Below are 12,163 nucleotides of genomic sequence, written 5' to 3'. Positions count from 1 at the left end.
TTTTTTTGTTGCGTCTTATTTTATTCAAATGTGTATCGCGGTACATTATCACCATAATCAGGTACAACAATGTGGAGAAATCTCTCTGTCACATCTGTACGGGGAGAGTTCTGCTTGCTCCCTTAAACGTGTGGGTTTTCTCCAGGTGCTCTGGTTTCCTCCCACACATTAATTGACTGAAAACATCTAATATATAGCGGGCTGCAGAGCTCGAGCAATTGTTGGTAGCGCCGGCTTTCCATCTGGCTGCTACCTTCCCGCTTGTCTGTGGTTATGCCTCCGAGTCATTCTCTGCCTTCGAAAGCGAGCGAACACCGTTACGAGTTGAAATTATTTCTATCATCGTCAAAATTAACTTTTACAATTCTGGTTTCGTATGCTTGTATCTCTCATTGTGGCTGTGTCCACATCACACTCCCCGATGATATTGCAGGGCTGTGTCAGGGGACAAGAGGATGACCGCTGGCTGGGCTAGAGGGACAAGCTGGACGAAGGAGGTGTGTTAGGGGAAATCACAGGGACTAGCTAGACTGGGGGGCTGTGATAGGGGCTAGCTAGAGTTGGCTGTGCCTGTTGCCGAGGAGCTACGGGCCCGCACGGCGCCCTGTTGGGGTGGAACAGGCCCGTCCTCTTCGCTGCGCTCAAACTTGCGCTGCCGGTATTGGGGGCTCTCCTTGCTGGCGTAGAGCAGAAAGAGGTCGCACAGAAATGAGCCCTGTAGCCAGCGCGGGGAGGGGGCAACGCAGAGAGCGGGGGGCACAGAGAGAAGGGGGGCCCTGAGAGTTAGGGGGGGCTGTACGTTTTACATTCAGCACAGTGCACGTGGTACACGATGTAGTGTGTGTTGGGTGGTGCGTGTGTGGGTGAGGTGTGGGGTGGGTGTCGATGTGTTGAGGCCTGAATGTCTGCTCACCGCTCCCAGAAGTGCCAGCCCAGCCCCTAGGTTCAGCAGCGTGGGCACAATGCTGAACTTGCCGGCCTGCCAGAGGACACACACTCTGTCACTCACAGGAGACATTTCCTCAAGCGTCAAACCTCATATTGGTGACGTGGCCCAGCGCCGGCACGTTCACCGCTCTATGCAGAGATTCACGGTTTGAATCTGGCAGGCCGCCTTGGTTAATATTGGGGGGTCTCCACTTAGTGGACATTAAGGATCCCGCGACTTCTTTAAAAAATAGTAGGCCTTTGCGTGCTTGCGTCCCGGTCCAAACTTTACAGATTTGAAACTTGCAAATTACCCAATTGGGATTACACATCGCAGTCTGAATCATTGCCTTCTACTGAAAGAGCTGAGATGTAATGTAGGCACTTTGAGTTGCTGATAGATTATGCAAGTGCCCTTTCAATGCAGAGTAAGCATTATCATGTGAATGGGAAAGACGTCTGGTGGAGTCTCCAAGTGTGAAGAGGACGACAAGAGGACGCGGTTACCTTGCCTGACACCATGACGTCAAATCGCACTCCATACACCTTGAAGAGGCTCCGCGTCTCGGCCCCATCCTGCCAGGAGTAGCGCGCAAATCTGTGGCGACACAGACGCGTTGGCGTTGACCGGGCCCAGCTGCAGGTCCACACCGCACTGACAATACCACGGCTTACAGCGCGACCGGGCAGAGTCACCGGGTTCACTGAATAAATGACAGGTTACTGGTAGACTGAAGCATCTGTAGTTAGGGGGAGGTATACTGAATGTAGTGCGATGTGCCGAGTGTGGAAATGTTTTCCGGATCGCCACCGGATGGACCCAGTTGATGTGAAGCCCTGCCGGGCACTCACCGGAAGTTGTGGCCGGCCGCCACGCGCGAGCGCTCGCTGTCAAGCCGCGAGAATCGGTATTGCGCGGCGCACGCGGAGAGGTCACGGTCAAGGTCACAGTCCCAAGCTAGGTGCACCGCGATTACCCCTCCCTGTGCGCACGCACGTACACAGAGCCTCCAGTCCACACAAGCTCAAGTGTGAAGTTTATTTTGTTTCACCAGGTGAGAACTCCAGAGACCAGGATAAATACAATTTGCAAGGCATTTGAATCACCAAAATGACAAAAGGAAGAATGCAACATCAAGTACAGCAAGCAAGCACATATAAATCTGAGCAAACAACTGCATTACAGAGAAATCAAACACTGTGCACACATAAATCAATACCAAATACAATTTCCTGTTTTACAAAAAATGCTTTAAAAAACTGTTCATAGCTACGTTAAGTTACAGAAATATCAGCGTGGAATTACTGCACAAGAACATAAATAAGTGAAAGTGACCTGCTGCTCAAATGAGCATTGAGCCAGTGCTCATATCCTATATATAGCCCTGAACCAACGGTGGAAATTCCGCATTCCTATGGCAGGGGTAATTTATCCTTCGGGCAACTAATGGTGATTTCCCACTAAGTGAATGTGAACTTGCAAACCGTCAACTTCCGAACCGCTCATTCTCCCACTGAGCCAACTGGCCGGATGGTTAAATACACCGACGAGGACTTGTGCCAGACCCTCGCTGCACAGTGCCCTCCACACACATGCTCGCCATGCTCAACATGCTCATCATGCTCATCATGCTCGCCATGCTCCAACCCCAGGAATCCAGGGCACATTCCACATTCACCAGACTGATGCAGAGCGAGCCAGTGGGTTGGTAGAAACCAAGAATATTTATTGGCCCTCTTCCTCAGGGCGGTGATTACTATGTGGCGATAAATTGACGATGGGGACAATGATTGCTGTGTAATCACAATCGAGAAATTTGCGGTGTAACTTTTCAAATTTGGACGCTGATGCCGGCACACAATGGCTTACTAGTTTTAATGACGTCACAGGATCTTAAACTTCCACTTTAAACAAAGTGGACAGCATTTAGGGTTATCGTGGTTCTGACACCCACGGTATTAATCAGGGCAGCTTGGCGGATTCGAACGGTGAAGCTCTGCAACAAGCGAGGAACGCGCTACCACGAGGCCGCATCACCACCCCGCCCATGCCAGTGGTCTGGGCGGCTGCGCTCGCACCCGCGTGGCCATGTCACTGAAGGAGGCCCCGGCGCGCACCGCCAGCTCTCCGAGACGGAACACGGGGCAGAGCGGAGACCGCTCGGGATGGAACTCGCACGACTTGAGGTAGGAGCTGTCCCCTTCCTCCAGGACGTTCCTCCTGCGGGAACGGCACAAGTGCGCGCGTGCCCTGCGCTTCAGCGCCCTGTGCTACTACGCGGTGCTGACTTAAGAAGTGGCGAGACGGGCGTAGGTCGTGCCAGGTGCCGCACTTCGACTCCGATGCAAACGGACTCGTGGCGGCGGCGGCACCGGTGCTACCGTCCCCGCCGCCGCATCTGTGTGCTGCCGGCCTCCCCCTCCCTCCCCGTGCAGCCCCACGGAGACACTTGGTCCTGCCCCAGGTGTCGTGGAGTCACGGGGTTAAGGGGTCTCGTGATATTTGACGCAGCCCAGGCGAAGATGGTAAATGTGGGATTTGAGAATCGTACTCGGGCTCCACTCCGGCTCCTCCCAGACGGGGTGCCCTGTAGAGCAGTTGTGTGGGGAGCCACCAGGATGGTGATTCCGACCACCACATGGAACAAACTTAACTGGGCCAAAGGGACATTTGGTGTGCAGAGCCCAGCCCAGCGCCCCCTAGCTCTGGCCGTCATCGTGGTGCGGGGAGGTCATAGAGAGGTGAGCTCACCAGTGAAGAAAGGAGTGAGCTTACCGGCGAGGAGGGAGGTGGCCTCACCTGTGAACATTGAAGCGAGTGAAGTTGACGCTGACCTTGATGAAAACGGTGAAGTTCTCGGCCTCTCGCAACACGGCCTCCCTATGGCAGAACAGTGAGGGCACCGCACTCGCCGCTCCTCACACAGGGCACCACACTCCCTATTCACTCCCCACCGCTCACTTTCACATTGAGGGCACCGTGCTCCCCATTCCTCACTCTCTACTCATCACTCGCATCCAGTCGGCTTCCCTCCACACTATTCTTCTCTCCCCTGTCCTCTTGCCACTAAAGGTTGAAAAGAGGATAAGGAATTGATCATGTGGACAGATCCAAATCAAGCCAGAGTGACTTATTGTTCAAATGGTGCTCATCTCCTGTTTACAGCTCTGCAGAACCAATGGTGGAGAATGTTCCATCCACAGGGCAACCACTGTTGACTTTCCCACCAAGTGGTACTTATTTTATTGACCCGAGGGAGGGATGGTTGAACTCGCAACCTCCCCCCTCCCCAAAACGATTGAACTCGAACCCTTTCGCTCGCGAGCTGCTCGCTCTACTGCTGAGACGCAACCAGACAAGGGGACGGTGTGGATGAGGTTGATGATGATGGGCTTAAACAGATGGTGAAGGTGGTGATGTGATGTACAGGCAGTCCTCGAGATATAAGATATTATTTTTAACCATCCAACTTACAAACGTTTGGTCGTGCTTACGAACTGAACTGCACAACTATTTTGTTCAGCAGAGTGACCCTCTGCGAGATGTAATTAGTCCCAGCATCCCACGTGATGCACAATGACGGTGAACCGTTCGACACGGAGTTTTACAAAGCCTCACTTGTTTGTTGAACCGTAACACGTTTTAGAACACTGACCGCATAAGTTCCGAGATACGAACAAATCAGCTTATGAATTGGTCTCAGTAACGTAATTCGTTCATAAGTCGAGGACTGTCTGTACACATAAGTAGATGTTTGATGACATTGTAATGATGAGTTGATGGTGATGAAGTGATGGTGTGGTTCCCACACCTGGGCGTTGGGCTGTTCTCCACAGGACACCAGGCGTGCACCTCACACACACGCGCCGTGCCGTTCGTGGGCACGCACCGCCCGGTGCACACCCCTACCCGGGAGGAGGAGGGGGAGGAGATGGTGAGCATCACGAGTGTGGGTGAGGTGCGATTGGCAGTGAGGGGAGTGCCGTGGTGGACGGTAGAGGACGCGTGCGCGGGCAGCCCCGGCTGCTCCCCTCACCGTTGCCGGTGTTGAAGGTCCTCCCCGCCGGGCAGTCCCCGTCCTCTTGGCATCGTGCACCGGGCACGTTGGGGTTCTGGGCGGAGATGCGAGCGTGAGGCCCTGAGCTCAGGCCTCGAGCCATGGCCCATAGGGGCCATAGGGGCTACACGCCCAGTGCTGCCAACCCAGCTGTTTCGCCCTGAGATTCGCCGACTCTTTGCAACTCTTGGCAACGTTTATTCTCGTGAAAGCGACCAGCGACAAATTTAGCGACTTTCACAACCTCCCCAACACTCGCCCAGGAAAGCCTCTCCGAGTCTATTTTTTAGGAGGGTCCTGCCAAGTGTTCACAGTAGGGGGCGATGTTGCTGCTATCTGATCCCAATTCGTAAGGTGCCCGGTCAGGAGTTAAACCCATGTGCTTCTTACTTTGAGGTGTTACTTTTACCACTGTGCTGCTCTGCTGCCCAGATTGCTGAAGATGCTGGGGAGTCGGAAGCAGTTACGCTGATCCTGGAGGTTGCTATGATGAGTAGGCAGCAGCTGCCCACTGTTTTAATTGAGGAAAGAATTATTTCTAGAGGTGGCCAAGAGCCTGAAGCCGCCAGATTAGCGCGTAAGAGCACCTACACCACACAAGGCGAGTGAACTGGGTGAGGACACAGTGCAGATCTCGGAGCGATTCTGGTGATTAAGGATCCTGTATCAATCTAAAGCTGAAGACATCGTGGCCACAGCTGATGATGCCCCCACGCGTCGCTATCAAAGCTCTCGACCCTCCGCCAGCCACCGTACACGCGACCTCCAAAATATGCCTCGACGGTCTCCCTCTGCCTTCCCCTTGGCGACCAGACTCGTGGGGACCACCTCAATACCTCTCTGTCAGCAATCGCGCTCCTCCATCCTCCACCAGCGTCCCACCGAGTACAGCCACTTTTCCTAATCACCATCTCCAACACTCGCCTGCCACGTTCATTTCCATTCTTCTGTATTGCTTATCCTGTCCTATATAGATTTAATATGTAACACTTCGTAAATTGTTTAGAGAAATTATCCCAGGCACGTGAACAACACCGCAATCAAGCCCTGGACAGGTGGCAACCCTCATGTATTTTCCTGCTGCGCATTTGTGGCCGGTATGGTGAGGCTGAAGGTAAGGGGTGACCGAGGCTCACCTCAGCGCACAGACCCTGGCGCTGCCGGGGCGTGCTCACCAGGTTGGTGATCACAAAGAAGCGGCTCTCTCCCTGCACAAATGGACACACGCACACTCATCGCACACGCATCGTGTACATTTCTGAGAAGCTCAACTGGCTCACGTGGTGAGCTGACAGCTCCTCCCCCTATTATCCCTGCCCACTCACAGCTTAGCCCACCCATCACATATCAAGTGTCAAGCTTGTTTTGTTTAACCAGTAGAGGACTCAAAGAGACCAGGACGAGTCTATTTGGCAAGAGTGATCAGAGTCTTGAGCACGAGGGCAGAAAATATTCAGTCAAAGTGGAAATGATTTCCTGCTCAAATGATTATTGAGAGATTGATGATCATCTATGTACAGCCTAACCGAGTGTAGATTTTGGTTTCTTCTGGTGGGTGGGGGTGAATCTCCGTAGGACAGCCACTTCCCCACAAAGCAGTGCTCTAAATCTTACACCACGTCGATGTCCCAATTCCCACCGATGCGTCATGAGGGGAACCCTAAGGGGGTTGCTGAGTGATAGGACGGGCAACTCCTAATGGGAAGGTTGCGAGTTCAAATCCTGGTTGGGGCTTGACTCGGCCCATCATCTCCCTGGAGTCAATAACATGACTACAACTTTGTGGACAAGTCACAGTGGTCGTCTAATAGGTAAACTTGTCCCCACAATATAAATGAGTAATTTTCACTTCTAACTCAGGACTGTTCACGATAATTGAGCACCGATGTCTCAATGTTCACGTGAGCAGCAGATGGCTATGAATCGTCTCACTAGGGACTCGCCCGGTCAAGCCAAAACGTTGGGTATCTTCAGAGTAACGCCTTCATGGAGCAGGCTGCACTAGGAACGGTGTGGTCTGGGCCTCTCCACCACGTGGGCCTCACCTGCGGCGGGATCACGTAGTCGGCCGTGTCCCAGAGCCGCTGGCCAGGCCCCTCTGTCGAGTTGGTGAGCGCGACCCCCTTGACCTTTGTGATGACCGAGGTCTCGGGGTCAGGGTCTGTCTCCTGGTAGCCTTTCTTCACGACGAACACCCACCTGTGAGTACGTAGCCATCGCACGGCAGTCACTCGCTCGTTAGTCGAGTTCATTTTGTTTAGCCAGGTGAGAACTCGAGAGACACGGACAGTCTAATTTGCAAGAGTCACCGGGGTCACCCAAGTGACAAATGCAACAATGTAACAACAAGTAAGCAACGCATCAAATAGAACTGATAAGTTGAAACAAACAGAAATCAGAACAAAATCAACTGCATTACAGGAGAATCAAAAAGTGCACAATCATACACAATAATACAGGGTGTTTGAAAAAGATGGGCCCAATTTCACAGCAGTATATTTCACGATGGCAACACGTTACAATTACACAAAGTTACAAACGGTTTAATGAGTTATCAAGTTGTACTAACCATTTTATAAATGTTCTATGTGCCCTCCACCTGCTGTACGGACAACATCGAGACGATATTTGAATTGGTCCCAAACGCCTCTCTTACGTTTTCCTCTGAGGTGCGTGGTCACCATGTGCTCTTCCCCTTACATCAACAGCCCATTTCCTCAAATTGTCGGTACCAACGACGAATGCTCTTTCACATTGGCGGATCAAGGCCAAAACGCCGTTGAAACGCACGCTGCACCGCAATTACGGATTCAGTCTCGCTCAACTGCAGAACGCAAAACGCCCCTTGTGTTGTGCGGTCACCGTCTTGCGAATGACTGAGGCTGGGGGCTGTTTGTGCGCTGGGAGAGGCATCTCGCGGTCATCATTTTAAACTCTATGCCCCGCCCCTCTCTATGCCCCGCCCTTTCAAGTGATAAGAGTTTCATTCATGGGCAGTTCGTGGTTGCAGAGATATAGCGATTTCAAATCGGGTCCATCTTTTTGAAACACCCTGTACAGTATATTAAATCAAATACATTCCCGGAACAAAAGTTTGCTCGGATGAATGCTGAAAATGTATCGTAGTCGAGTTGGAAAGGCGCACGTGAGGTGCGGCGATCCACTCACGCGGCTGCTCGGCCAGAACCATTTAGTCCACCGGTCGATTTCCATTTTGTCTTTCAATCTCGCCTGTATTTGTCATCATCTTGTTCATACAGATTGGTTAGCTTCATTCGCCAGGTTTAACATGAGAAAGTAATTTGCCTAAAACCAGGGATTAATCTCACTGAATATTGCCCAGGTCGCTGGTGCACTCGAGTAGGTGGGACGTGGCTTTGACGTAGTTACGCCCAGGGAAAGAGGTGTACTATACTCGACGTGGTGTGCCAGTTACGGATATATCGTTACTGGGTTACGGAGTCGGGCAGATTCAGCTGAAATGAAGCCCTGCCTAAAAGGTGAACCATGCATTCACACTTGTGCACCGGCAATTGTGTCGGTGTAGAAAACTGTGCCACGTGCTGATGCAGCCGTGACGTCGAGTGGACCAGTCAGTGGGGAGAGCTCTGCAGGATCTGGCACGGTTCACACAATCATGCGGCATGCTTCTCAAAATATCCGCGTATCGTTACGCGGCTCTGAGGACAGGCGCAATGAAAAGCGAGGTTATCAACCCCGCAGTGAGTTCTGCACTATGATTTGTGACGATGCAGAGGGGGTGACGATGTGAAGCCGCTCATCTCACGCTGGTGAAAACGTCGGTACTCGCACTTGCATGATCAGGGTGACTCTAATCCCCCTGTAGGCACCACACATGCCAGCCCCAGTGTCAGTATGTGGTAGAGTTCAAACAATATTCACAAACAAAATCCGGACAAATCTCTCAAGTCAGCCTGGGTGTAACATACCTGTGTAAGGTCTTGTAATAAAATTCCACGTAGAACAAGCACCATATTAGTACTAATCAATTGCTTCCGCCTAAACACAGCTACCAGTTCCCGGACTGTCTGGGTCTAACCCAATTCCTGATGCCCCCACACACCGGGGGGGGGGTCGCCAGCAACCCCGACAGGTGACGACCCCGATGTGTGGGCAGGAATTATGCAAACAAGGCGCATGGCCCCTTTCTCCTTGGGGGGACACGGTGAGTCCGTCCGGGTGCCAACCTCGATTTGCTGAAACTCGCACCCCCCATGTCCTACTCGGATATTCCGCCCACGATGCGGTACTCCTACGGGTGGTTATTGAGTATTATGGAGACTTCCTGTGACAGTGTGGTGGTGGTGGCGTGTCCAGTGTTCCCCAGCTGCTCGCCGGTGCGGTGCAGCCCTCGCGCAGGAGGGACTCGTGACACAGCCGAGACATTCCGCTCGTGTGTAGCTGCTGCCATACCACGCATCGCCGTCGCGACTTCATTGTGAGGCATCCGATGCAGAGGTCACCCGAGCGCGGCTATTAATACCGGAGGCGGCCCACGCGCGAGTATTTATATTCTTTGGTGAAAATAACAAAGACGGCCGCGCCGGGGACCCATTTTGGGACCCAGGGCACGGAGACAGATGTAAAAGGCGTGGAGGCCCAGGATTCTGATCCTCCCACGAGGAGGCAGTAAGGAGCTGGCCTCTACAGCAGCTGCGACATCATCATCACCACCGCCACCATCATTATAATCATTAATATCCCGATAGTTACCACCATGGCAAATTATATTCTCAAAATTACCATCGTGTCTGTGTGCTCCCAATATCCACCATCACCACCAAGAACTCTCTCGCCACACTCACCTTCACTATTAGACCCTCACCATCTCATTCGCCCCGTGCCTCGTGTCTCCCCCTTGCCGCGTCTGACCGCGCTTCACCCCGATGCGAGTAGCTTGCGTGTGTGGCTCTCGGACCCCCCCCCCTCACTCACCCCGAGCTCCTCACCTTACCCCACTCAGTCAACCTACTTCTCTTTACTCACCCCGCGTCGCATAACCTCACTTCACGCTGGTCCCCTCACTGGCCCGGCTAAACCCGAACCCCTCCTTACCTTAAACACACTCTCACCCTCAATCTGTCCCCCTGAGTCACTCGCCGACCTCACTCACCCTACTCACTCTGGTCCCCTTACCCCATTCACTTCACTCACCCACGCACCCAGTGACCCCTCCACTTCACTCACCCACGCACCCAGTGACCCCTTCACATCACTCACCCACGCCCCCGACTCGCCCTGACTGACCCCTGCTCACCCGATGATGTAGGCGAGGATGACCAGCTGTATGAGCCGGTACACCACCCCGACCGAGCGGTCCCGCGCGATCATCAGCTTCTCCGTCTTGTACTCAAACGCGCTGCACACCAGCGCCCCGCAGCCCTGCATGGCGAGCGAGGGGTAAAAATCTCGGGACCTCTACGGGGGGCCCTTGTACCCCGACGAGGGTGCTTTTAACAGCCCGTGCGAGGACTCTGGCTTCCCCAGAAGGAGGATGAAGGAGGCTCTGTGCACACCCCATTCGCGAGCCCGGTGTGTCACCCCCCCCACCCCAGACCCTGTTTCTAAAATTGTCCCCTTATCCCCTCCGTCCCCTCGAGGTCCCGTCACGACACTTATAAACCGCAGTTGTTGATTCGGTTTTTTTACATTACCGGTAACCGCGTGTAAAAATCGGTTACGGGTTTGCCTCAAAACTATAATCTTGGCAATGAACGTCAAAGGTTGCACCTCTGTAACTGAGACGCGAAGGGAGCCACCACGGCGGGTGGAGTCGTCGGCAGCACCGCACTCGACTTATCATCGATCCAGAGGCCATCGGGTTGATTCCTTGTCCCGGCGCGGAGTCGAAACAATGGGGCGAGTTTCTGAAGACCTCCCCACCGCCTCTGCCTCATCAGCGGCGCGAGCGAGAAACTTTCACGGCTGCGACTTCACCGTTTGGAACAAAAAAGAGGGCAAATGTCCCACGCGGTGACTCAGGCTGCCGTGCGGTTTGTTCGTCCCCGGTGCCATTCGTTACTCACACCCACTGGACACTCTTTCCGACGTTCGCGACCGGCAATACATTTTGAAAACGGTTACCGGTTTAATGGTTGTCGTTTAGCAAACCTAATCGCACTCTACTCCCCTCCACACACTTTCTGCTCCAGCAACCAAGGCTGGAATTCTCTAACCTCTCAATCTCCGTGCTATGAAGAAGGACCATGACCCAAATCATCGAATGTTATAATCTTCTTGTAAGGCAGTATTATTGACAAAATTTGATTGTGATTGTGCACCACTAGTAACGCAGCATCTAAATAATTCGTTTGATTCACTCAGGGGGGGAGGTCGCTTGTTCTTCGTCGCTCCACGCTGACGATGTGGAACTCCGCTCGCCCAGACAGTCGTGCTCTCGACTCCCCGCCCCAGTCCAAACTCGAGACCTCCCTCTGCTGTGCCGGTTGTGTCTCACTCGATAATGATGAATGTGCATCCTTGCCATAGAATTTGCATCTCTCACTTGCTGGACGGCGCCGTCAGATGTGGTTTCATGAGGAGGCTTTATGCATTAAATAAAAAAAAATCATCACATATATTATCGTGCTGTTTGTTGCAGGCCGTTCAACATTTTAGGCCTTTCGGCCTGTGTTCAGTAACGATGTCAAACAAACTGCGTTCGAACGTATTGGTTCGGGTCCGGGCCAGTAGTCCAGCGGTAGAGAAAGCCAGCGGCTCGCGATGGGAAGGTTGCGGCGCAAATCCTGGTGAGGGATTGACTCAGCCCATCGTCAATCCTGGATCGACAAAGTAAGTACCACTTTGTTTGCAAGTCAACAGTGGCTGTCCAAAGGATAGATTCACCTCCGCCATAAGAACATGGAATTTCCACCCCTGGTCCAGGGCTGTAAAGAGGAGATAAGCACCAATGGCTCAATGCTCATTTGAGTGGGAAAGCACTTCGGCTTCGCGAATGCATTCCGCGTGCTTACCGGCTCTCGTGGCTACCAGGAGGCTCTTTCTAAGAGTTGCCACCAGGGGGCGATGATTGCGACGAATCCGAACGGGGGAGTCGGGCCACGGCGTCGGCACACAGTGGCCGCGGCGCCGTTGATGGTTTACGACTTTAAGTGAACGCGAAGCATTCATTTAGCCCCGTTCCTTGCGCGGTGTCA

At 53.1% G+C, this 12,163-nt stretch overlaps 1 protein-coding gene and 1 long non-coding RNA gene across 2 annotated transcripts; one reads left to right on the top strand and one right to left on the bottom strand.

Moving 5' to 3' along the window:
• LOC144719301 (P2X purinoceptor 5-like) lies at window positions 1-10,541 on the bottom strand. The gene is made up of 11 exons (XM_078595125.1): window positions 10,264-10,541; window positions 7,031-7,184; window positions 6,122-6,193; window positions 4,965-5,040; window positions 4,740-4,833; window positions 3,728-3,808; window positions 3,007-3,148; window positions 1,780-1,910; window positions 1,435-1,525; window positions 914-979; window positions 1-715 (listed from the first exon to the last, which is right to left on the bottom strand). The coding sequence occupies exons 1-11, from the start codon at window positions 10,392-10,394 to the stop codon at window positions 551-553; spliced, it is 1,203 nt and encodes a 400-aa protein (XP_078451251.1). The 5' UTR covers window positions 10,395-10,541; the 3' UTR covers window positions 1-550.
• On the top strand, window positions 840-8,974 carry LOC144719304 (uncharacterized). The gene is made up of 2 exons (XR_013585579.1): window positions 840-3,114; window positions 4,765-8,974. It is a non-coding gene; the product is annotated as an uncharacterized LOC144719304 (long non-coding RNA).
• Window positions 10,542-12,163: the final 1,622 nt, after the last annotated feature.

Source organism: Lampetra planeri, chromosome 6 (genome assembly GCF_965212315.1).
Source record: "Lampetra planeri chromosome 6, kcLamPlan1.2.h2, whole genome shotgun sequence".
NCBI lineage: Eukaryota > Metazoa > Chordata > Hyperoartia > Petromyzontiformes > Petromyzontidae > Lampetra > Lampetra planeri.
Note: the sequence above shows the minus strand (reverse complement) of the source record. Positions and strands in the feature narration are given on the sequence as shown.